Here is a 25,236-nt window from a genome sequence, read left to right as displayed (position 1 = left end):
TTCTGAAATGCACGCAGAGATCTGCCTGGCCAGATACATCGCCTCCTCTGAGCAGGAATGGGGACCGACCAGGGCCTCTTGAATCCTGTCAGCACGCAAGCCCTGCTCTGGTGCCAGCTGTGGAGAAAACAGGCATGAAATTCTTCCCTGGCATCAGGAGTCCCCGCAGAGAACAGCCTGGTTTCTTTTTTCTATCAAGAATCATTTTTGCCTTTCAAGCTGGGATATAGGACAAGAGAGGAGAAAAGAAAACTGACCTGACAAGAAATGCTTTCCTTTTTCTTTCCTTTTTTCCTCCCCTTTATTCCCACATATAAGGGATGCTGTCTCGGTTGTCCCTATCAAATCATCCATCTCAGCGGCAGGATTTGCTGTGTACTTCTGGGGAAAAACCTGTTTTTAACACAACCCTCTCATCAACCAACTGTGTCATGCCATAGAAAAGCATCTTCCAAAGATTTCCCGTTGACTTAAACACTGGCGTGGCTGTGTGACACCAGGAGAACCTCCACAAGAATGAACTATGGCTGGTCTCTGCTGAATGACACCAAGCAATTTGTGCTCTTTAGAAAAAGATTTCCAGATGTTTGCCAAGGCTAAGAATCTGAGTGCTGAAAATCACCTTAGGAAACTCAAACACAGAAACCAGACAGCAAGGGGGCTGCACTGTGCCCTAATGCAGTACCTGGAAATCAAGATGCTCATTTTAAGCTCTCTCGGTCTCCACGATTCCACTGGTTAAAGTTTCTGACTCTCCTGGGCGCCAGCTGTGCCTCCCTGGATCTAAAGCTTTGTGATCACTAACCTTGCTGCAGGCTGCAGATGTGCTGTAGGAAAAAGGGATGGATGACAGCGTGGGCCAGCTCTGCAATAGAGAGCCATCACGTCCTCGCCTCTTCGTGTCCAACAGATGGGGGGGACCCAAACTGGAGTGGGAAAATCAGAGCCTATACGATAGACGGAAACATCACTGCAAGGAATAAGCAGCAGCAAGCCAAGACAGGTTAGCAGGAAATCTTTGTATACACTGAATGAGATTGAGTGGAAAGCAGACAGACCTGAGAACAGTGTTACAGTAATTCCGCATTTATAGATCTTCTGATTTCTTACAAATCCTGTGTCAGTTTACTACCAGATTTACTAAAAACCTCGTTTTTATAGAATGGTTGAAAATTCCTCGGCAGAAACACACACTTGCATATTGTGGTCAAGTTCACCTTCATAAAGAGGCCGGTGTCGTGCTGTCCACCGTCAGCTTGGTTTTCTTTTTCAGCTGTGGTCTACCTGCTAAACCACTACTGTCGCTCAGCTGGTGTGTGTCTGCAGAAGGCTTTCTCCAGACGTTTCTCAGAAATGCACGTGTCTGTTTGGGTGACGGTGAAGTGCAGCTTGTCAGAGAACATTTCAGAGCCAAAGCTTCATTCACGTGAGTCTCCAGGGAGGACTGATAAACTCCGGAAACTTTCAGCAGACACTAAAGAAAACTACTGCAAACACAATGGCATGCTCCATGCACCAGCACCAGCAACTATGTGATAACACAAGGAACCAGTTGAAAAGGCCGATCTGTAGCTGGGCAAAAACTGTTTTCATTGCCAGATCAGTTTATGGTGGGCTCAGGTACCCAATCTGGTTCACTGCGATGCCATGCTGACGCAAAGGAAGGGGTGGAGATGGGAAGAAGTGAAGATGGGACTCAGCAGCCCGGCAGACCTTGGTGTGCACTCACAAGGATCTCCATCCACAGCCCAACTCCAAACAGCTGACGCTGTGCCAGCCAACAGCACCCCCGGTGACCATTACGAACCTGAACAGACTCCAAATGCACACGCAGCCTTCAGAAATAAAACATTTCTTTTAATTGGCAAGTAGAACACACATAACAGGTCATTAGTATTTTATAAACAATATTAAGTTACAAATACAGGTTAAAAATTGCAGTTCATGGCAGCGAAAAGCTCAGAGTCCAAAATGCACCTCTGCGACGCGTTATTTCCCTTTCCCCAGTCTGCTGGGCGAAGACGAATAAAAGATCGTTTATTGTCTGCTAGGAGGTGGTCTACTATATACTCAAACAAAAAGAAAACCTCATTCCTAAGAGCATCACTAAGAAACAGAGGCATTCAAGGTAATTCAGCCATCTCAAATCACATCGGGTGCAAGGACACAGTTGAGAGTTACTCCGTAAGACCTTAAGCAAAGATACAGATACCTTCACATTAAACTGACAGTTGAACGCTTTCTGTCCCAATTCAGCTTCAAACCAGAACTAGCCTCCAGCCCACAGAAGCTTCAAGTCCATCATGCAGGCTTCCGCGACATCAAAGCTAGACGTTTTGTAAATCAGACCCTTATACAGAGGAAAGTTACTGAGTACAACTAAACGGCTTACATAAATATATATCTTATATTTAGCAGATCTTTATTCCCCTCCCTAACGACTTGTGTTGGTATTAGTGAGATACACAGCTCATTCTGTTTTTAATACACTCAGAACAATAACAAGTTACCTTTACATGTGTTAATACACTAAGTATCCTTTAACAGGTCTCTCTCTCTCTCTCAAAAAAAAAAAAAGTATTTAAAAACAGTTTGGGAAAGCTAGAAATCTATTTTCCAGAAAAGCAAGTGGTACTAGGATAACGTGGACTCCAGTGCTTAAACATCCTTTCACATAAAAGCCATCTTGACAGCTTTTGTGCCTGGGACTCAGCGTGTCTCAGCTGCCAGACCCATGTTCCATTCAGCCTTCGTGCTGCGACAGTAAAAAGGTCATCAAAATCAGCTCACTTCACCTTTCGGCTGGCAGACTTTCAAACATTGCCACTGTTGGACTGTATAAAAAGAGACAAGTAGCTCTGACATTAGTTCGTTTCTTTCTTGCTCACATTTATGAGAGTCAGTTCTATTACACCACTGAGATTTCATCTTCAGAACCAAAGTCTGCCGACTGTGTCTGGAGAAATGACTTTGTATCTCAAAAATATCAAGAGTACCATTCAGATCTGAATTTCTATTAAAAACTGTGCACATTTAGCAAAAAATTATGCTGCTGTAAAAACAAAAGGTCTGCTCCTTGGCCTGCTCATAATACAAGCTACAATGAAAGAGATTACACCAGAGGTTTTTTTCCCTCTGCTTCTGTTCTAAATGCAGGCATTAAAAGCCAAGTGTTACTAAGCTGTTCCTAAGAGAGCACGCGGGGTGTGGCATAATATACATTAATCAGGAACAAAAACAGTAACAAACAACAATTCTAGAAAATGCTGCATATTAGCAGCACGCTTGGTTTCTGAAACGTAAGGAGTTGCATGGGAGTTGTCAAGATGAAGTCCACACACCTTGATCATTGAACTGATCACTAGATTCCAAGAAACCAAAGCAAATTTAAAAATACACATGACAACAACTGCCTAGAAGGCAGAGTTTCATCATCTGTCAATAACCAGATGAATAAAGTGCATAGCAACTATTAGAACAGTTTCTTGAAAAGACAGTATGTTTAGCAAGTCTCCAAGTTTGTAAGCTTGACACTTATCCATACGTTTTGCTACATGTGTGGCTTCCCTTTTGTTTTGCTGTTCAGCTTCACCGATCAACCCTTCAGCACTGTCTGTGGCGTCCTTTGCACTTCATATGGAATGCGCTGAGATCTCTGACTGCTGCCTGATGTAAGTCTGGAAGCTCTTGTCACCAATGGGATGTTCTCTAGAGTTAACAACAACAACGACAGATTATATAGAGAATTTTCTACCAAGGAACCAGAATGTCAGAACAGAAAGAAACAGACAAAACCTTAAGTTTGATTATCAAAGTTGTAATTATATACTGCACCTTCCTTGAACTGGAAGAACTGACTGATTGCTGAATTGTTCCCTGCTTTTATTTATTTATCTATTTTGTCAGAGATGCGAAGAGCACTCCTTTATTTATGTGGACACAAACTAAGGTCATGTGGCTGTACATTCTTCGCACCTTTAAACCAACACTCAAAAACAAACCCATAAATACACGTCCCTTCTGGTATTTACTGCACGTTTCATGAGCATGGGCTCAAAATAAAAAATAATCACACTTATTTTTATGAGTTTCTTTTATGAACTGAAAAATAAGCATTTAAAAATTCCTTCTGCTTTAAATATTTAAAATATTGTGATATCCAAAGTCAAAATCTTACTTTGTAGGTATTTTCAGGATCTTTTCTGAACATGAATATGAAGGCCAGAACACAAGCAAGGGAAATATCATTTCCTGGGACTGTTAACCTGTTGTGACAACCCATACTTACTGGCTTCCATACTTTGTCTTCTTAAATTTATCCCTCTTATACTGAGCGTGCTCCTGCTCTAAAGTTCCAACACCTTCAATAATCAGCTTTAGTGTTTTATATGTCTCTTTAGGGTCATCAATGATGAATGTAGAATATTCTTCCTCTTCAGGTCCATCATACACAGATTTGCTGCCGCAGGCCTCTGGGGAAAAATAAAAAGTACAGGAATAGGTATCAGGCAGGTAGGAGAAAAGGAAAAGTGGGACAAGCAGACTAAAAATACTCAGTCTGGGGTCCATGCAGGCCAGCAATTCTCCTCGGTTTGATTCAGTAGAACTACCACAGAACCGAGGCCAACGCTGACAGCAAGAGCAGAAGGAGCAGGTCCCTGTCCTTTTGCTGGGCTGTTTGCAGGCACAGAGGCTGGCTCATGCCCATTCCTGCCTCCTAGTCTCACAAGGAAAGGGGAGCAGGCCTGCCTTTGTGCAAAGCTGTCCTCTGCTGCACAGGCAGCGCTTCTACCCAAATTACCACTAGCAGTACCACGCAAACATCTGGGCAACTCTGAGCCAGGCCTAACTCTGCCCCTTCGCTGCAGGACTGGGCTGTATGACATCTAGCGTTTTTGTGTCAGAAGGACAGGTTACATTCACGCGCAGCAGCTGAGCAGCACGTATGGCACTTCGCAGCAGACCAAATTCAAAACACTTTCAGTCTGAAGTAGTCACGGACGATGTTTTGACAACTTTACCCCCAAAAGATTCGCACAACAAGCACAAGGACAATATGCCATGATTGCTGCCTGCTTAAGGAAATATTCTAAGAAGGGCAAGTCGTAACATTACCTTCTTACCCTACCAGGGAGCCTTCCTGGCTAAGACATCAGGACGCTGCTTACAAGGACAATTGCAACACATTCATTATGTGATCTGCTTTGGCATTGTAGGTGAGCACGTTAGGAAGAGAGAATTTTACTCTTTCGCCTTAGCTTTCTAGCTGTGCTGCTCTTCCAGTCTCAGCTGTCGAGTTACCTTCCCCTTGCTGCACTGCCTGCGCCAGGCCCGCATCCTTTCCCCTGACGCTGAAACTGGACGCTGGCTCTGGCAGGGAGGATTCGGAACAGGGGCAGGCTGGGCACTGGTTCAGACAGCTCGGAAGTGGTGGAGGATCTTCAGTTTGCAATTGCCTGGTGGCCAGGACTGGATTAAAGTGCTTTCCAATCCGCGTTTGACACCGCCAACTTATCTCGTATTATAAAACAGTGCTATTTAAAGATCAGTGCCACAGCGAAGGCTTCCCTGCCACTCCCTGTGCTAAACTGGGATTTCACGTCTGGCACCGCGTACACCAGATACTTTCCTTGGCATGCCTACCAGTATTAACTTCCTCTGCTGTCTCTTCTTTCTTTTATCCTTTATATCACATCTTCGTTCCCCCTAGCTCTTAAGGGTTTCTCAGCCCAAACTTCACTCCTCATCACTCCGGACACCCAAAGGTCATCTTTTGTTGATAATCCCGGAAGAGCCTGTCGAGGGAATCCGTTTGGATCCAGCCTGTTCTGGGGATCTGAATCAGGGAATGTGCACGTGGCTTCTGGTAATATAAACCCATGTTCCACTGACACCTCAACTTTGCTTGTGCTTCTTTTCGGGTTCAGTAAACTTCTGGTTTAGTCCACGCTCCGATTTGTCAATTCAGAGCATCCAAGTTATGCTCTCCGACCATGCTATTTTAGGATGCTGCGGTTAAGACTGTATTTCAAACAACTGTTTATTATGCAAAGAACTTTGTACAGACTATGAGACTGCACGCTGCTACAAAAATAATCCATAAAACTGCCTCAAGGCAGCAGAAGGGGAAACGTTAAGTAACGGTTAATCAGGATTTGATCCGCAAGGTTGGTCTAATTGAAACATCCAATTTTTCAAAGGTATTTTTGCCTTGCTAGGTGTCAGAGGTGCAAAGATCTTTCCCCCTTACCTTGCATTTTCTCCAATTTTGGCATATACAAGTTGAAAAGAGAGTAGATGCGCTCAGTTTCTCTATCTCCATCTATATCCAGTTGTATATTTGCTGGCAGGCCTCTGTAAGGGTCAGGAAGAGAGGCAGAAGTTAGATGTTAAACGGTGTATTATGGCACAAAAAAACACTTAACAAGGATGAAAATATGTGACTTCCATGTTGAAAAGCAAGTACTCATGAAAGCCAACAAAATATATGGAACGGAGCACAAAACTTCCTACTGTTCCCAAGAGAAAAGGTAGCCAAGTTCAAACTTCTTTATGCCTGGATTTATCCAGCATGCTTTTGCTCTGACTTGAAAGAGAAGACTGTACCTGTAGCCAAACATTTTGGTGAATTAATCTATTATAACCAGATGGAGGAGCCAAAGCACTGAATTCCCAGCTATACAGGTCTTCTATTCTGAGACTAACTACCACTGCAGACTTGTTGCTTCTCTCAGTTTAGACGAAAATAGTTTCCTGGGAAGCAGACTGTACCTCTTCATTTAACAGAGACCCTGAGTAGCCTCCTCAGAAAAGATCAGTTTAGAATTAAATCCAGAAGCAGATCTTTGTTTCAGAAATTTACAAACAAAACATTGAAGGGATGTCTGGCATATTTACTAATGGTAGGCGATCAGAATGAAAATATTTTATCCCACGGTCAACTCTTATCAATGTTTTGAACTCTAAAAATTTCAACATTTTGACCGAGGTTTGCAGATACTGACAGCATCAGAAGCGACACCAAAGAGGGCCTTTGAAAACACGACACTGCCTGCACGTCTGGTGCACTGACACATGTGGCCCTGGCAGTATCCAGAGCAGCGGCACGGTACCGATCCTTACCCTGTGCAGGGTGTGCAGCCAGGAGTGTTATCTGCAGTAGCTTTACAGCAAAGCCAGTGGCCGTTAAGGTAGGCGGAGGGGTGGTAGACCGTGAGGCGTTTCTTGTTGCACTGGCTGACTTTGGTGAGTATATCGATCCAGTCCTTGGCCTCCACACAGTTATTTGCTTGGATATACAGGACTCTTCTTTCAGGCTGGATCACCTGGAACATCTGCAAACAGAGAAGTCAACCACAGAATAAACCACCCGATTGAGTTGGCGAACCTAGGACTGGGCTCAGACCGATGGATTTACTGAAGTAAAAACAGCGTGCAGAACGCGCCAATAAATACAGTTCAACACAAAATCAAGAAAGCGAATGTGCCCTTAAAACAACAAGACTTTTCACCTGGTACAAGGAATAAGATATTGTTCCTTGAGGTGATGATTTACAAGCAGCTAATATCAACTTGCTGGTTGGGCCTCCGCAAGCCTCGGGGACACAATTTTAATAATGTCGCAGCTCTAAGTTTTGGATGGCTGGCAGAAGGAAGCAATGCAGGGCTGAAAGGAAATGCTAGTCAGAAGGAGGCAGGAAAGACTAAAAATGAGAATCTGGATCCGATCTTTGGGACGGCTTTGCTTTAACTGTAACTTTAACTTTGCTTTATCTGTAGTCTTTTTAACACTTACTTCAGCACGATTCTTTCGTTTTAGTAACTTCCACACTTCTGCATCCAACCACAGCTGCTATTAGCAAATCACAGCAATGCATTTTCTCTGTTTCTCTTTAATTGCCTGGGGGTGGTTCGAATTGCTACATGTTAATTCTGCCTTATGGCTCGGGCACTCAAAATCTAAAATAAAGTTTCCCCTGCCTGTCCAAAACAGCTTCTTCTCCAAGATGGCATAATTGCCTTCATTTTCTTCCCCTTGAAGAGGCAAGTTTCTGATGTCCAGCCTTACTGCTTGATTACGCTGATGATGAACACTTATCATTTCCTTTACCTTCTGCAAATACTTAATTTTAATGGTTTTTCCTCTGTCAGATATTCTTGAATTATCCTTTTCCCATTCTACTTTCCCATTTGATTATTCAAGCCATTAGTCATTGCACTGCCCACATAATTTGCAATATTATTTTCCAAACAGCTGGTTCTTCTCTTCTACTTCAGAAAGAAAAACAAAAAGGCATAAAACATCAATTTTGGGGGTGTGGGTTGGTCCTGTGTAGAGCCAGGACTTGGATTCTATGATCGCCATGGGTCTCTTCCAACTCAGGATATTCTAAAAAAACTGAGATTCACCTTGGTGTATTACAAAGAGCTGAAATATTGGCCTGAATTCTGCACCTGGCAGGTCAGGAGAATGTTGCAGGCTGGCACCAGGCACCATCTCTCCTTCCCTTGGTACACTTTCAGGTGCACATCCTTCAAAATTGCTTGCAAATATACTTGCTAATTTGCGAATGAACAGCTGTCTTGTAATTACAACATCACTTACAGCAGGAAACAGAAGCTCCAACAGTCATTTCCCTGGATTTAGTATCCCCACAGACACTAGACAGTAATTAGAAAGGCACAAAGGCCTCCACGTAACAGCCGTGGATGAGCTGCTAGTGTCAGTCCAGCACTGCCAAAATGCACAAAGAGGCCTTTTAATAAGACTTTTCAGGACATGACTGGCAATCTGAGTTTGGGGAATGGGGAAGGAAGGAAAGAGGAAGATGGCAGTGTGCAGCTCAACTCTCTGTTAACACACAGCTACAGGGAAGAGAATTTCAATGTCCTGAAGGGGTAAATGGAGCCTGCTGCATTACAACAAAGGGACAGACTTAAGGGGTATGGCTTTGTGTAAGGGGACACCAAGCTAAGTGAACTAGCATATGGCAACAACTAAGCCAAGAATTTCGAGTGGTTGCAAGACCTTTACACTATCAAAACCACCAGTTGCTTCTCATACAACACAGAAGACCTGAGAAATACTCAGAGGCACTCTCTAGGCCAAAGTGTGCTTAAGGAAGATGAAGGCCGCTTGAAAGGCGATGCACAGCCTTACTAGCCTTACTGCCAGACACGCAGCTTTATCAGAGTAATAAAAATAGATTTGGTACAATTCAGAGCACAGATACACAGAGAATATTTATAGAAAACATGTATCTTTAATCACACTTAGTACCCACGATGGAATATCCATCGCAAATACATCTGCTGTGGTGTCTTGAGAATTCTGTTCTTGCTGCAGCTTTCTATTTATGTATGGCAAGATAAATGCGAACATAAACGTCACCAGGAGAAGGTGACAATGGTATTTTCTACTGCTTATGGAAAGACTCTGAACCTTACTTTCTGGAATGGACGTAGTCACCTTCATTTCCTAGGTAATACTGACTTCAAGCAGCCAAAAAACGGCACAGTTTCTGTTCATGCTCACAATACTATCTTCTATTGTTAACAATAATGGGATATTTTCCCTATAATAAGTCTTTTAAATAAGGAGAGATTCTGAATGCATTTTAGCCCAGCAGACTCAGCGTAAGTTAAGGAATGTTTTCACTGAAGAGTTAATCAGAATTAGAGCTCAGCTCCTCTCCATACACAGTAAGTTTTATCTCAAGTGTATGCCTGTAATCGTTCACAAGCACAAGCAGTCAGTTCCTTCCCAGCAGAGAGGTCTGACAGACAGGGCAGGGACTCGATTACCTTACCTGTGCCCAACACTGTGGAGCCCAGACAGCTGATCAGCAGTGGTCAGTACTGAGTGTGCTGCGGATCACGAAACCCAAGGACTGCTGACTGGACTGATAAGAATCTGAATGGGCTGTACTTTTGGAAACTCCTGCTACTATATACAGAACAAGCAGCTGTGGTTGTACATCTTTCAATAGAAACCCAATCCACGTTACAAAAGGGAAAAAGGCGATTAGGCTGATGGATCCAGACCAGCCTAACAAGTACGTTAATGAAGATGACCTACTTACATTTTTCATTTTAAAGGATTCCTCCTCCAGTCTTTCCACTGCCAGAATGTTTTCAATTGGAATGCTACACAGAGGGTGATCACCTGCAGAATGAATACATAGACGCTGAGCAACTTATTCAAAATTCAACTTCACCCTCTGCCCTTATTCTTAGGGCTGATTCAGTTCCTTTGAAGATCATGTTGACTGCATAGAAAAAAAATCTTTCCCTCAGCAGGGATTTACCAGCATGGTCCTGAAGCATTACCTTAATTTCATTTCTGTTTTCAGCAGCACTACGTTATGCTAGCAAATCTCTGAGAAACTGACTGCTGCAGCAGGACACAGAATATTTACTGAGGAGGTGAAAGAAATCATTCTTATCAGCCGAGCTGAAGTATTTTGATGGTGGTGACGTTATATTCCAAAGCTGAGTGTGAAACGATGACCAGTATGATCTGAGCATCTTTCCTCATTTTTCTCACCCCAAATTTATTTATTTGATAGAAGGGAGTCATACTTGGTGCCTACTACTGAACCAACAGAAATGATTTGTGAAAAGCAAAATTCTTGATATTAGGCAGCATTAAGTGAACAAATATTTGCAGGTTCAAAGCTGCAAATCCCTGACTGCAGTCAGTTGTGCTAATGCTGCAGAATTTATAAGAACTAGCAGAAATGCACCTGACAATATTCAATCCAAATCCAAATCCCAGGGTAAAACATTTGAGCCCCTGAGTTTTGTTTCCTAAGACAATTTCCTAGGTAACTGTGAAACCTACAGATAATGCTAATAATTAATACTAAACAAAAACTATCAAATATTCTGCTAATTTATATCATCTTGGGCTATCCAAGAGCCTACTCTAGCAGTCAGTACAGATATACTAAAAAAAGGGGAAGAAAATAAAGGCTGACAAACTTCTCTGCGCCGTGCCTTCTACAGTTACGGATTAGGTATCAGTGTTCAGTTCTTACATTATCTTCGTATTTAATCTTCACTTTAAAGTATGGTTTAAAAATAAAAGCCTGGCAAACCTTTGTTACCTTTACTTTTCTGATAGGTGAACTCATGATTTGTCAGGCGAAACCATCTCTTCTTGAAGTTTTTCATACCAAATCGTTTTCTTCCTTGTGCTCTCTTGATCATGAACCTAGTAAACAGGACAATGGTTGTTACAATAGACCAGAATTTACACTCACATGCATATATATATATGCATACATGTTTTCTCATTATTGAGGCCTTGTCTTGACAAGGAAAGGAAAGTCACATTTGGATAGGTTTAGTGCATCTGTTAGTTAAGCCTCTCCTTTTTCCAGATCTAGATATGGGGCAAGACAAGTAGCTTGATTTGTAGTGGATACAGGGACTCTAGTTAATTAGCTGAACTGCAGCATGTGCTCTTTCCTCTGTTCCAAATCCAGCTAAAGGATTTCCTACTACAGCAGAAAAAGGTTCTGTTAAGCCTGACACAACTCTACCAGTTTTCTTTTTTTTTAAGCTCAAAATGTTTAGAGTATGTTTAATTATTAAAGGTAAGTGTAAGGCTTCTGGAGCACAGGGATTGTGTCTTGCCATGCTTTAGTCACTCTCATGCTTCAGAAAAAATCAGGATGCTCCACAACGCCATTTGCAATTGCACATTGATGCTGCAGTTAGAAATGGGTTTTCAATAAGCAATTCAAAGCAATTTGATGATTGAAAGCTAGGACAACCCCCTTTTTTTGGCAGAGGAGAGGCATTCGTTTAGTGAGTTGTCAGTTTTAATTAATTGCAAACTTGAATTAGCTTACAAGGAACTGTGATGCATCCGCCGCCTTCCTAACCACTAAATCAATCCAAAAGTTTCAAGGTGACTTTGGAAAGCCTGGTGACTTCATACTGCTCAGCCTCACTTTTGGTGTAAAATGTGTATGCATATGCAGTAGGGATTTGATAACAGCTACTCTACACATTAACTATTGTGCGAAATACAGAATTGTACAATGGAGGCAGTAAAAACTACTTACTACAGAGTAGTTTTTATCAGGTAGGAAAGCACTATGCAGCACAAAGAGCATACAGATTGAACAGCGAGTGATTTGGTTGAAGATTTTCAATAGCAGAGCTAAAATGCTTCGAACAGCCAATCCTATTTCTTGCTTTGGGTATCTTCAGTCAGAAACAATTGCATTGCATCCAACTGAACAGCAGGGCTGTTCAAAGCTCAAACAGAAAACCAAGTTCCTTCAGACTTTAACTATTTTGTGACCAGCTGGGCTGGTGCCTGCTGCCCATTCCAAGTAGCATGGGCAAAAGCTGACAAGCACTGTATAGAGCAAAAGATATATTTTGTTGATCAGTTATAGTTACACACTCATCCCATTTTTAAAATGGTCATTTGCTGTCTCAGTCCTTGTTCTTGGATTGCATGAGAAAGATTTAATACAACCATATTATTCAGATCATTACCAGGCCCCACTGGTGGGGTGGCAGTCTTTGTATATTTCAAGGTTAAAACAAATTTCAAGGGAAGAGCAGATATCCTTGGGCTGGACAATATGCTCTGCAAGTTGGTTTCTCTTTTTTTTTTTTCATGCCAACACTTAAAAGGTGACTTAGAAGTGAAGACTCCTACTAAGCTTCCCTATCTGAGAAATGCAAACTCCATACTGCAGAGCTAAGAGCAGTATTATTTAATTTCTAATTACATTTTTCAGAGCTGACTTAGCTGAGGGAAGAATGTGCTTTGACTTCCCACAGATAGGTGTCAAGTGTTCAAAACCACTGAAGTTTCAAGGCCAATTTAAAAAAAATGTTTCTAATATTAGCAGAATGTGTGAGAAGTCAGAGCAAACAGTCAGAAGCATGAAGGAAAAAAACAAACAGTTGAAGATGAACCCCATTCCAGGGCTGGATGGCCAGAGAAACTTTTTCTTCTTGTGGTTATGGTGGACCTGACTTTGGATCTGCCTTAGCTTTGCTTGGAAGCACCAGCATGCAGCTTTCACCCACAAGAATGGCAGGACTGGTTCTCCTTGGAGTTCTCCTCCTTTTGCAAAGAACCAGGCAGACAGCTACCAAGCAGTGATGGCATGACCAATGCCAGCAAACCCAAGTGCCAGTGACTAAAATCTTTGGTACTACGCATCCATTGAAAAGTACATACGCTATAGCTTTCCATCTAGAAACTCTTAATAGAAGGATAGATTAAAAAAAAAGAAAAAAGAAAAGGAAATCAAATAAAAGCATTGCAAAGACAAGGAGACACCCCACTAACCAGCCAATGAATCTGGAGAATAATCAAACAAAAGGCTGTGAAAATTCCCACCCACTCTCCATGACACAGCATGGCAATAATGCAAACATCCCGAAAGACTGAAGTAGCGGAAGCCTACTCTGCAGCCTTGAGAACGAGTTACATGAATGCTACTTGAAGTGCAACTTCTTAACTACTTGTGATTTCTACTTAACTACAGTGAATTCTTCAGGATATATACACTGAATATTATGCAAATTTCAGTGCTTCTCGGAGCCTCTGCCTACAGATAAAAGTCCCTAATTCTCTACTTTCAGCAGGTTTTTGTTTTAAGGAGGAAAAAAAAAAAAAAAGGACTCGGTCAACATGTAAGAAATAAATAACAAAATGTTTAAATGTTTTCTGCTGGTTTTATACAGGCATTTCAGGATTGTTAAACAGACTACTTCCTTCCCGAAGTTAAGTCAGACAAGTCTACTGCTGTGAAGGAAGGACATGCTGTCAGCCGGTAGCTACAGCAAAGCACCAACTGCCCCTACCATCTTACCTGCACGAACTATTACCATCAACTTTCTTTACTGTTAGTTTAAGAGTCCTTACAACAGCAGCCACAGGCCGAGCAAGAAAAGACAGAAAAAAATCAGACAGGAGCAAAAGAAAGACAGAGGCAGAAAAAAAAATAATGTTTTAGAGTTAGAGGGAAAATGTTACAAATGATACAATTCTTTTCAGAAACTAAAGAATGATAAATGTACAGAATTAAAACAGACAAACTTGCTTCTAGGGACAGACCCTCATCAGAGAACTGAACTGCTGAGGCTAACTGGAAGTGGCAGTCATGTTTTTACTGAAAATCTAATTTTTACGTGACTTAGAGCTACAATGAAAGCTTACTTTCAGCAAGAGTTCAGCTTACTAAGTTCTGACTGGAGGAATTTGGATTTTTACTTTCCTCCTCCCAGCCCAAAGAACAAGTGCACTTAGATGATCTTAACTCATTTTTTAACACAAAAAATGCCAACGTTTAGTCTCTAAAACTAGTATGGCATATAGAACATGGTTCTGTAAACCAGAAAGGTACTAAAACCAGAAACTGTTCCAAATGTAACACAAATTTTCCTCAAAGTGGCCCTGATTAGCATATGTGTTTTAAAGGGCAGCAAAAGCATATCCCATTTGCAGGCTTTGCCCTCACTAAGATATTCAGTATCAGCATTCACAGTGAAATTTTACAGCTTTTGTTCACTGTGGTTTAAAAAAAAGAAAAATAAAACTTGATCTTAACACAGGGCTGATTTAAATTTATTTTGCATTAACTGTGCTAATTAAGGTCTACAGGCTTCTTTTTCCTCCATATATTTCAAAACACACTTAATATAAGGTGTTTAAAACAAACAAAAGGATGTTAAAATCAACTACAGCAGCCACAGAGAGTAGAAACAGCAATACAATCATTGCCCTACGTTCTTTTCTGAACACACAGATGGAATAGGGGTGGGGTAAAAGATAGCTGCCTTAGAATTGCAGCAAGCACACATTCAGAGGGTTTTGTTTCACATGCATGCTTACCCTTCTTTAAGCAATATAGGTTGCTCTATGCTCTTGTGATCTCTCCTTCCTGAAGATGAAATTAAATCTAGAAACTAAAAGGTGAACAAAAAGCATAAATAAAATGACAGTACAGCACTACCCAAATTAAAATCTTTAACGTTAGTCCAACATGGTGCTACAAGGACATACTGTAAAAGTAGTTAAACAGAAGGGTACTGGCAGATACTTGAGGAATCCGGGAGGTTTCCTGGGCTGTAAACTAAAAATAGCACAAATGCTCCTAAGCAGAAAAGCTGCAGATGACCAGCCCTTCTTTTCCTGTTTCTCCTTTGTTACACGTATCTTTCAATTTCTTTTGGATTAAGCAATTTTCAGACAGACCTGCAGCGTCCTATGAAGCATGCCCATGACTCGAGCAATAAGCAGCAGCTTATTGATCCAACCTAATTATTAAATAGAAGCAGACCCAAAGAGATTATAATATTGGCACGGACATAATTTAATGCATTCTCGAAATTACAATAACTGGGAGCCTGCCTTTTCCAGTACACACACCCTAGTTCACAAACAGTACATTCTAGGTTTGAGCATCAGCTCCAACAACACGCAAGGATGATTCAGAACATTTACATTACGTACATTTTTTACTGCATCTGCGTATTTCTGCTCATTGAAATAGTCATAAAAAGTAGCCATGTAGGATTCCTTGAAATTAGCCTGAAATACAAAACCAAAACCATGCATATCGTAATACAGTTTATACCTAAAATATTGTTGTTAACAGTAGCAGACAATGAGACAAACCACCTCAGGTAGGAGTTTTGTCTTTCTGGCCAGAGGTAAAATAAACAAAAAGCTATTTTCCCATTGTACAGCATACACTCAGGAGTACCAAATTCTTATTTCAAATGGTAATAGAACACATCCCAGATGCTCAATTAATACAGTTAATAATGCATTATTCAAAAGCTTCAAGCTTCTGCTTTGGCTTTTAATCCTGGTCCTAACAGCTGACAAGAAGTGTATGAATTCTATTGCCTCAAAGGACTCTTAATTGAGGTACAAATTCATCTACAATTGCCTGTGTTAATCGTAACTAGACCACCAGCAACTCCAAATTATCACCAGATATAGCAGTTTGGTACCTTATTTAAACAAGTTTTACTTCATTTAGAAGTACAGAGCACAGGCATCCAGATCTCATTTCACCACTGACTGGCAATAAACAGAACCGGTATGAAAGGAAAAGCACTGCCTTTCCCTTTACTGGGATATTCTTATCAATTAAGGCTTTAAAATGCGGAGACAATCTGAAAAACCCTGTAGAGCTGCTATCATGTATCAGATGCGAATAGAGAATTTCACAGGTTTTCCTGATCACTATCTGTTCTTCCAGAAGGAAGGAATGAAAAGCCCTGGAACAGTCTTCTAGACTGGGCACACAATTTTGCTTTACTAAAATGTAGTTCAGATTAAAACAGGCTTATTTTTCCTGTGAGCATGTGAGGCTTATAATCAAAGCAGATGAAAGTAGTTTTGCCTAAAACTAGTGCTACTCAAGAATTTTAAAGGCTTAATTAAAATGAGTGATAAAAGCTTTGAAAAAGAAATCACTTTCCTGAATTAAACCTTTAAATGAAAAAGACATACTTACAGATTTAGATTTTGATAGGCTGCCCAGTGTTTGAATGGTCTTAGAGATAAGTGTCAGAGTTCGAGAAGTCTGAGGGTCCTAGCAAAGAGAACAACAGTATAATATGGATTGGATATATAAAACATCCTGTTTCTTATTCTCCTTGTAGAAAATTAACATAAAACTAGAAAAGGCCCAATAAAACACTATAGGAAAAGCAATGCTTCTTTTAAAGGTTTTCAACTCTTTAGCCACCTCATTGCTTTTGGTTCTCTGAAGACCAATCATTCCCAAAGCTAAAGAGATTAAGCTACCCCATTGCCTTGGTTTTCCGAAAACTAATCACTTGCAAAACTAAAGTCTATCTTAAAGACTTTCTGTTCAGGTCCTCTCCACTCCCAGTAAAAACAACTACTGAAAGTTTTGGATAAGTTGCTTAACATCCAAAACATCTCCAATTGTTGCTGACAATCACCCTAGCATTAATGTAAGGCAGTAAAAATGAGACCATCTACCTTGTTTGACCTTAAAGTCCACTGTTCCTCCCATACCTCCCAAATTCTTCACATACAGTCATTCTCCATATGCAAGACAGACATAGCAGATCTTTGAACTAACAAAGCTATTTCTCCTAGAGGCTATTAAAAGAATTGAAGAAAGAATCTTGCTAGACTGACTGCGGTGACAGAACCATATACATAGCTCGAAAAAATTGATACAATACTTACAGGATGGTGTGGTGTAAGCTGAAAGAGGTTTGGAGAAAGAATGGCAGGAGCAAAGAATCTCAGGAAAATAAAGCTGCTGACAGCTGTATACCTCACATCCAGGTCACCTATTGAAAAAAAATAATATATATTTCTACTGAGTATTTCAATAATCCCTCCTTTAAAGCCTTCTGCAATTGCCAGAATGCCTTCACAAAGCTAACTCAAACGTGTGCTGGAAATGTACCTATCTACAAGTTAAATCATTATTCTAATCTGCTTCCTTCCATGAAAGTACATAGGTTAGTTGTTTTGCTTGATCCTACTTTGATATTGCCCACCCATTCTCACAGAGCTGAAACAACTAGGAGGCAGTGGAAAGAGCTCTCTTGACAGCCAAAAAAAACTTTGCAGCACATGGGTCTCCCAGGACTATGAGCTTGCAATGACTCCAATAAATTGGCCTTTATTACAAGTTGATGTATGAGAAGAAAATAATTCAGTTGCATGGAGCCTGCAGAATGAGCCATTATGAAAAATGGAACATTTAAAAACAGCATACTTCGTAAATACTGAAACCATAAATATACACCAACATAAACTCTTTTAAAATATTGTTTTCCTTTGAATATTTAAGAAAAACTCATAATCATCAGAAGTACTGTTTTTCATGGAATGAATAATCAAGGAAAAAACAGCATTTATAATCAGGAAAAAAACCACACCCCAAACTGTATTTGGGATAATATCATGTTCAATGACTAAATCTATCACGGACCATGCAGACTTCTAGATTACACCTACGTTTAAAAGCTATCAGAGATACAAAATGAAGCAATACAGAAAAACTCACCTTGAAAACGTTTGGCAGCTGATTCTCTCAGTGAAAAGAAAATATCACACATCACTGTAGGACAGCTTACACCAGACTTAGTAATTACAGTAAAAATGCGATCAACATACTGCCTCAGATTTTCCTGAAAAATACAATGATTATGACAAAATTGGTACCATTTTCTGTTGTGGAAAGCAGTATTATTCCTGGTTTTATTCATAACGGCATCATTAAGAGATTCTCACTTCCAACATCATATACTCGCAAAACAATCTCACGCTCACTGATACTCTCTTCAATAAATGCACATATTTAAGAGTAAAAATGTTATCCCTATCAAAAACATCGAGTGATGTGGTTGCATGATATATTATTTCTTTTCACAGCCCTGTTTTCTATGACATCACTGAAGCCACAGGCTAAGTTATCCTTGCTCCCAACGTTAACACTGAATATTCGGCCATTTGTCATCAAGCCTTAATCTTTCAGGAAGGCAGGGAATGTAACATTTGACAGATACTGTATTTACAGCGTAATGCAGAACTGACATAAAATAATTACACACAATTTTTGATGTTAAGAAAGCTTCCAATGTATTCTAATAAATGACAGATTTATTTGCAACATTAAATGTCTGAAGACCTAAGCTACACAAGACAGTGTAAACAGAGATCCTATCTTCAAAATCTAATGCATACCCTGTTATTTTCCAAGTTTTCACCATCTTTTAATTTCACGGGATCAATTTCACAAGGTTTATGTACCTGGCAGATCTAGAAAAAAAAATATATTGAGCAATTAATATATTAGTTTACCTTCAAGCTGGAAAAGTTTTGTAAAATGCCTCATCTGATTTTCGGATAAAAAGCCAACAGTATAATTTGTACTTTTTTCTTGACAAAGCATCAAAGGTAAATTACAAGTGATCTTCATTTTTTTTTTTCCAAAAGGTATCACTAATTTATTCTACCTTTTCTTTCAACTAAGATGAAGAATTGATCAGACACTCTCAGGCAAGACTGTTCAAGAAAAGTCCTATTTTGCCAAAAGAGCCAACTTTGAAAGTATATCTATATTCTTCAAAAACTTTTTTTTTGTTTTGTTTTGCTTTTTTTAATGAAACAGTAAAACGACAGCTGAAGAAATTGTCAAATCATTTAAAGGAAGTCTGTGGTCTGAAAGCATTGCTCAATTACTGCACGAAGAACCCCACACCCACCGTTCTGGACCGGACAGATAATAAACCATTTCCACAACACATACATCACATACACAATTATCTAAGAATAATTTTATTCATTTAAAGCCACTAGATGAAATGTATTACTTAGAGCTTCCCAGCAGCTTTCTGCTATAGAAATATTATTTGTTCATCTAAGTTATTAGTTTATTAACTTCTCAGAAACAATACACAATAGATTTTATGAAATGGAATAATTTGAAAGTTTCCATTTGTCTAAATTCATTAACTTTAATACAATGCAACTGTTGCTGAACTGGGTGACTCAGCTTTGGCTAAACTAACACAAGATTTTAATGTAGAAACAGGCCTGTAAGTGTTATTCCTACAAGTCACCTTAAAACGAGAAGGAATAAACAGTACTTGCTCCCTGAAGGCCTTTTGCAGTGACATTTCAAGTCAAATAAACAGTCTAAACTGCTCTTACCTCATCTATAATTGGCTTTAGTGTAACTTGCAGATAATGCATCCCTGCCAGTTTCATTGTCTCATCAATGCACTTGGAAGTTAATGAGTTTCCTCTGAAAATGGTGTTTGGATCTCTGGAAGTGAACAATTTTCTGTAATTTAGTCTCTTTGTAATAAACTGCTAACATGCAGAAATAGAAGCAGTGAAAGGTGATGGAAATATGTTTTCAACACACAAACAAAAATTCCTTTCAACACCAGCCTGTCAGCAAATGCAGTCATGTAGCATTTAGTGCACTCCCAGGTTGTAACAGAAAAGCAGCAGTCATATTAAGTCCTGAGGGACTAAAGATCATCTTTTTTGTATTAGAATAGTGTGTAGAAGCCTCAGTGCACCATCCGAACACATGGCAACAATGCAGGCTCAAATCAAAAGGGTTTGCAATACCAGTGAGGGAAGCTGCACCTGCTTTCACACGCTACTGAACAGCATTAATTTCAGTAAGGGAAGGAGGGGGTGACTCGAGTCTTGCAACAACACTGGACATTACAAGTGACCTCCTACAAAATATGTACGTTTAAACTGGAAGAGAGATGAAAACACCAGCTCCAATGACACAGCCATCCTTTCTGGCTTCCAGCACTGTTCTGTGATAATACCGTTAAACATAGTTCAGATCCCAATTCTGCACAAAGAACTGCATGGATAGCTGATGCTCTGCAGACTTTCGTATCTTCCTGAACGACCCGCCTCCACAGAATTCTTCTTGTACCAGACATGGCTACTGCAATTCGTTAAGACTACCTATTTGCACTGTCACATGCACTTTTTTTAAAGTATTACTTGCATTTTGAGAATGCAATTGAAAATTACATATTCAATTAATTTTGCACATGCAATTCCTTGCATACCAATTTCAGTTATGCAGACATGTATGTAATCAACACTACCATCTACACCTGTATGATCAAAAACTGTGCCTACGGACAGCAGATCAAACTTGAATATGAACTCATACGTTACAGGATGAATTACTTTGCTGGATTTTATTTATTTTTTAAATAAAGAAGTAAGCTCCCTGCCTGTTACAAATACCTGAAAGTCTTGAAAACACATATTTGCTGTCTTATCACAGGAATGTGACTGACTACAGAGCAGCAAATTTCCTCATACTGTATCAACCAAACTGTTTCTGCCAACCTTCAGCATAGAAAAATATACCTGCCTACATGAGGAAAAACACTCTAAGACACTGAAAAAAGCCAACCCATACAAAGACTTTATTTGGTACCGAGGAACTGTTACTTTAGAGTTAATATCTGCCATTCCCCTTGGTTCCCAATCATCTCTGCTATTGTCAGTCAAGAGCATGGTTAAGTAGGCACAAGGCTTGTTGCAACGTATGTTCTTTAGGACCTGCTTGGTGGAAATACTATATCTTACATTGCTAAACTGTCAGCACACCAGTAAGTCAAACAAGGGACTTATAAAAAGTGATAAAAGATTCTGTTTTCTGCCATCCACTGCCAGATCCAATCCCATCTTCGTTCCTCAGACCTCTAATTGGAAAGATCAGTCACACAGCTTGCCTTAAATATTCATGTCTAGGAAGAAACTTGCCTTTTGTTTTGAACAAATTCAGCAAACACTTCTACTCAGCACTAGATGGCTTATTAGCACACTATAAAGCTGAGATGATTTCATATGAACAGTTGAAGATAACATAGGATTTTAAAGTTATTATCAAACAATCAAGACAGAGAACACACAAAATCCCTGCTCTCAGACCTTAAAACAGTTTTGCAAGTAGACCTTGCAAAACACGATGGGAGTTCCTCCTCAAACCAAGCTCAACAGATTTTCAGAGCTTCTGTAAAAAACTCTGACACCAGCTGGGAAGAACAGGAGCAACTCCAGCAGTTTCTTTTGAAATTGCATACAGTTCCAGAAACTGAGTGGAAGATCCTAACACTAGCCAACACAGAGTAGGTATGTTAATAGCAAGTGGTTCAGTGGTACTTACTGAGTTCTCTTCACTTCAGCGTTCGCAATGGCACTTATGAAAGGCACAATTCTGCCATAGTGTAAGAAAAGCCTGACAAGAGGTATGGCTGCTTCCTGTTTTTCTCTGCAAACTTCACCCAAAATGTGTGCAGCTGATGCTGAAACAGGCTGAACAGCGGAAAGAAATAAAACCTTTGAGAGATCATTATAGCACAAGCATAATTCCCTTCTCTTCCCCTTAGCTCCTTGGTACATAACCCCACAAAACAGTTGCAGCAGCCAGTTACTTAAACATGCCTGTACATAACACGGTTGGGCCTCACATCCTGGTTTTTGTTGGCTTTAAGTTTTGATCACAAGAGGGCAGCAATTTAAAAACTATTGCGCTACGGTATTTTTCCCTCATTTTTAATAGCCAACTTTTCACTGAATGTGACTGTTGCCTGGGAAGCAACCGAAGAGGAAGAACTCTAAACCTTCTCATTTTCAAGTCCCAGTAAGAACAGAACCCAGTTCTTGTAGTGAAACAAACAAACAAACAACCCAAAATCCAAACCAACTGCTAAAACTATACACAATGGCAGATGTGGTCCATCCCTCTCACATTTCAGAGTTAGTTCTTGGTTTGGGGTTGTTTTGTTTTTGTCATTTTGTTTTGTTTTTAAATTGTACAAGTAAACCTGTTCCTCTCTAGTAAAGGAAAACCAATTGATCAAACTTTAGTTTACTTTGCATTTTCCTATGTAAAATTAGAAAGCCACAGAGAATATGCTGCTTTTTAAAACCACTGGTGTTCCTGGGTGTGCCTTCACCCACCATACTGTAGGCAGATAAAGATCTTTTCTGCAAGGACAGAAAACAAGTATGAAGGATATGCAGAGCTTAACAAGACCCTCGCATGGAAGAAGGAAGATGATGAATATTCTGGTAGTTACACACCTATGGTGCCAACAAGATTGTAACCAACGTTCAGGGAGACCCCTGTGAGGATGATCCATAGGTAAACAACCAGCAGTGCAAGCAAATTACCTCAACATCTGCAGATTTTAGCAGGAGATCTCTAAGTGGACTGTAATAGTCTGAGGAAAAAACATGGTCCTCAGTGTAAACCACATTTAACCTTAAGGAACCAAGGTCATCAGGTTTCAAAGACTTGTTTCCATTATCTCTGGGCTGCAGGAAATACCTGATATGCAAAGAAAAAAATACAAAGTTTGTGCTGAAACACAAAATTATCTCAGGCTATACATGAACATATAGAAAAGCTAAAGATACACACAACCTCTATATACCTATCACATTTCTTGAGAGTTCTGACTCAGATTTTTTTAATCATGTTTGCCAGTCTATTTTGCACCAACTGCAACATGGAAAGTTCTGATCATTAAGATTTATGTATGATATATAAAAAAATCACATATTCATAAAATTATACCATTGCTCCTGAACTGCAGTAAATAATATCATAGAGTCAAAGTATTAGAACTCCCACACACAACAGAGAGGCAGACTGAAATCTCTAATCATATCATCACAACTTCTTGTTCTTACATTTGCTAGGATTATTCTGGCTTGCTTACAAAAAAAAAATTAGATACAAATTAAATCCATTTAAACTTTATCACATAGCAGTAATTATTCAAAGACTTCACAGAAGACATATGTTTCTACTTATACACTCCAAAAGAAAAATGTCAAGTACCATGCTTCATAAGAGCTAGACTGTCGGAGAAATTTCAAAGGAAGCCTCAGTTCTCCTAGAAACTCGTCTCCAAACTTCAAGTTACTGGCATTCCAAAGATCAACTCTGTAATAAAAACATAATTTTAGGAAATTCCTCATAAATAAACACATAGATAGATAGAAATTTGTTTTCAATTCCGCCCCCCCCCCCTCAAGCCCATGAGTTATAAAGTTCCAAAACTGTACTATATGGGTTTCCCAGCAGTCAAGAGACAACGTTGGATCTCTGGAGTCTTGCAATTCACCTCCATTAAACAGCACCAAAAATCACCTAGACTACCTTTTCCTCATTTGTATTGTTTCCAAATACCGATACTGATAAAGATCCAGGGGCTCTCTGGATATCCCAGATAATGAAAAATACAGATAAAATGAAGACCAGAGGAAAAAACTGCACAGACATTTAAGGACTCCACACTTCTAGTCTCAGCCTTGTCTGGATTTATCAGCAGCATAAGCAGCAGCATTACAGACTGAGGCTGAACTTCCTCACAGTCCTTCCCCTCCTCTAGCTTCTGGGAAGAATCACTTGTCAAGCTTACAAATCTGTTGCACCTAAGGTAGTTCTGTACAGATACTCAGAAACTTTACCACCCTATAACGTGTGCATTGTCTGAAACCTACGCAATTTCCAGCACTCTGTCCCTCACACATGGAAGTTCTGGTATGGCTGACTAGATGACACTTCCTTCCCTTTCATGTGCTCTTTAACACTAGGATGTAAAACAACTGCACTGAGATTTGGAGTAGAAGTACTGGCATCTAACTTGGCCTTTGTGGATAAATGCTGCAATACCCACCTCAGAGTAAGGATTTCAAACTCTAGGACAGATGTTTTTGTACATATTTTAAGGTTTCCTTTGAGAGGCACTTTCATTTTAAAACAAGCTCAACTAAAAATGGGCCTTAAGCTTGGGGAAAAAAAGCTATATGCAGAAAATATGCAGGTTTTTGAATAACTGAGACTTTTAGGAGAACTGTAACTGTAATTTGGGTAAGGTGCAAAGTCATCTAATTATGGACATATTTACACCACCTTCCTAGTCTCCAGCAAGTCACAGTAGGCTTGTCAAGGAATGAGGCTTGATAGTCCTGCTAAAGGTTTACCTTACCTTATGCAAGTGCAGAGGACGTCACTTCCAAATCCCCTGAGCCCTGTATCTCTCAACAGAGTCTCATGCATCAAGTTTCATATGCTAGACATACCAACAGCTCACACTGCAGGTCTACTGGTTTAAGGTCTTCAAACTCTGATATTTTGAGAGTATTTCTGCAGGGCAACAATTCCCCACAAGGAAAAATCTCTGAGAACTCTACCTTCTCTCCTCTTTCTCCATATCAGGTTCATTACTATCTCACTAACTAATTCAAATGGCTCAGATGCAGATTCAGGGGGAGATGGAATCTTTAGAAGCTTATTTACACAGAGTCAAACTTAGCATTTACCAAGTATTTACAGGCTCCTGGTTTCTAGTTTATCCAAATTTTTTCAAGACGCACACTACCAATAACACTTTCAAACACACACAGCCTCACACACTTCCAAAGGCTGTACCAGTACAGCAACTTCAGTTACAGAAAACAAACAAACAAACAAAAAGAGACACCACAACAACCTAAAAAAACCAAACCCACAGTATAAAGGCTCTGCAGGAGAGGAACTAAGAACTCAAGGTAGATCTCACACTACACAATAAGCAAAGCAGGCATGCAAATTCTGACATTATTGTTTTGGGTGCTTGGAGCAAAAAGAATAAGCAGCATTAAAAAAAATATTATACACCAACCCCAGTGTCTAACAGATTACTGTT

General features: G+C 39.9%; 1 protein-coding gene across 8 annotated transcripts in view; it reads right to left on the bottom strand.

Moving 5' to 3' along the window:
- Nucleotides 1-1,840: 1,840 nt before the first annotated feature.
- Nucleotides 1,841-25,236, bottom strand: part of RASA3 (RAS p21 protein activator 3) — a 164,581-nt gene continuing 141,185 nt past the window's right edge. For all 8 annotated transcript variants that reach the window (XM_040554578.1, XM_040554438.1, XM_040554820.1 and 5 more), the window contains 16 exons: nt 23,385-23,489; nt 22,712-22,868; nt 21,702-21,850; nt 19,697-19,811; nt 18,728-18,802; nt 18,048-18,171; nt 17,216-17,322; nt 16,509-16,586; nt 15,494-15,571; nt 14,873-14,946; nt 11,109-11,215; nt 10,083-10,165; nt 7,123-7,334; nt 6,251-6,354; nt 4,289-4,472; nt 1,841-3,708 (listed from right to left, as the gene is read on the bottom strand). In XM_040554578.1, coding sequence (XP_040410512.1) covers nt 3,633-3,708; nt 4,289-4,472; nt 6,251-6,354; nt 7,123-7,334; nt 10,083-10,165; nt 11,109-11,215; nt 14,873-14,946; nt 15,494-15,571; nt 16,509-16,586; nt 17,216-17,322; nt 18,048-18,171; nt 18,728-18,802; nt 19,697-19,811; nt 21,702-21,850; nt 22,712-22,868; nt 23,385-23,489 — 1,828 coding nt within the window. In that variant the 3' untranslated portion in view covers nt 1,841-3,632. The remainder of the gene's footprint in view (nt 3,709-4,288; nt 4,473-6,250; nt 6,355-7,122; nt 7,335-10,082; nt 10,166-11,108; nt 11,216-14,872; nt 14,947-15,493; nt 15,572-16,508; nt 16,587-17,215; nt 17,323-18,047; nt 18,172-18,727; nt 18,803-19,696; nt 19,812-21,701; nt 21,851-22,711; nt 22,869-23,384; nt 23,490-25,236) is intronic.

The sequence above is a fragment of the Cygnus olor genome, chromosome 1 (genome assembly GCF_009769625.2).
Source record: "Cygnus olor isolate bCygOlo1 chromosome 1, bCygOlo1.pri.v2, whole genome shotgun sequence".
In the NCBI taxonomy this organism is placed as follows: domain Eukaryota; kingdom Metazoa; phylum Chordata; class Aves; order Anseriformes; family Anatidae; genus Cygnus; species Cygnus olor.
Note: the sequence above shows the minus strand (reverse complement) of the source record. Positions and strands in the feature narration are given on the sequence as shown.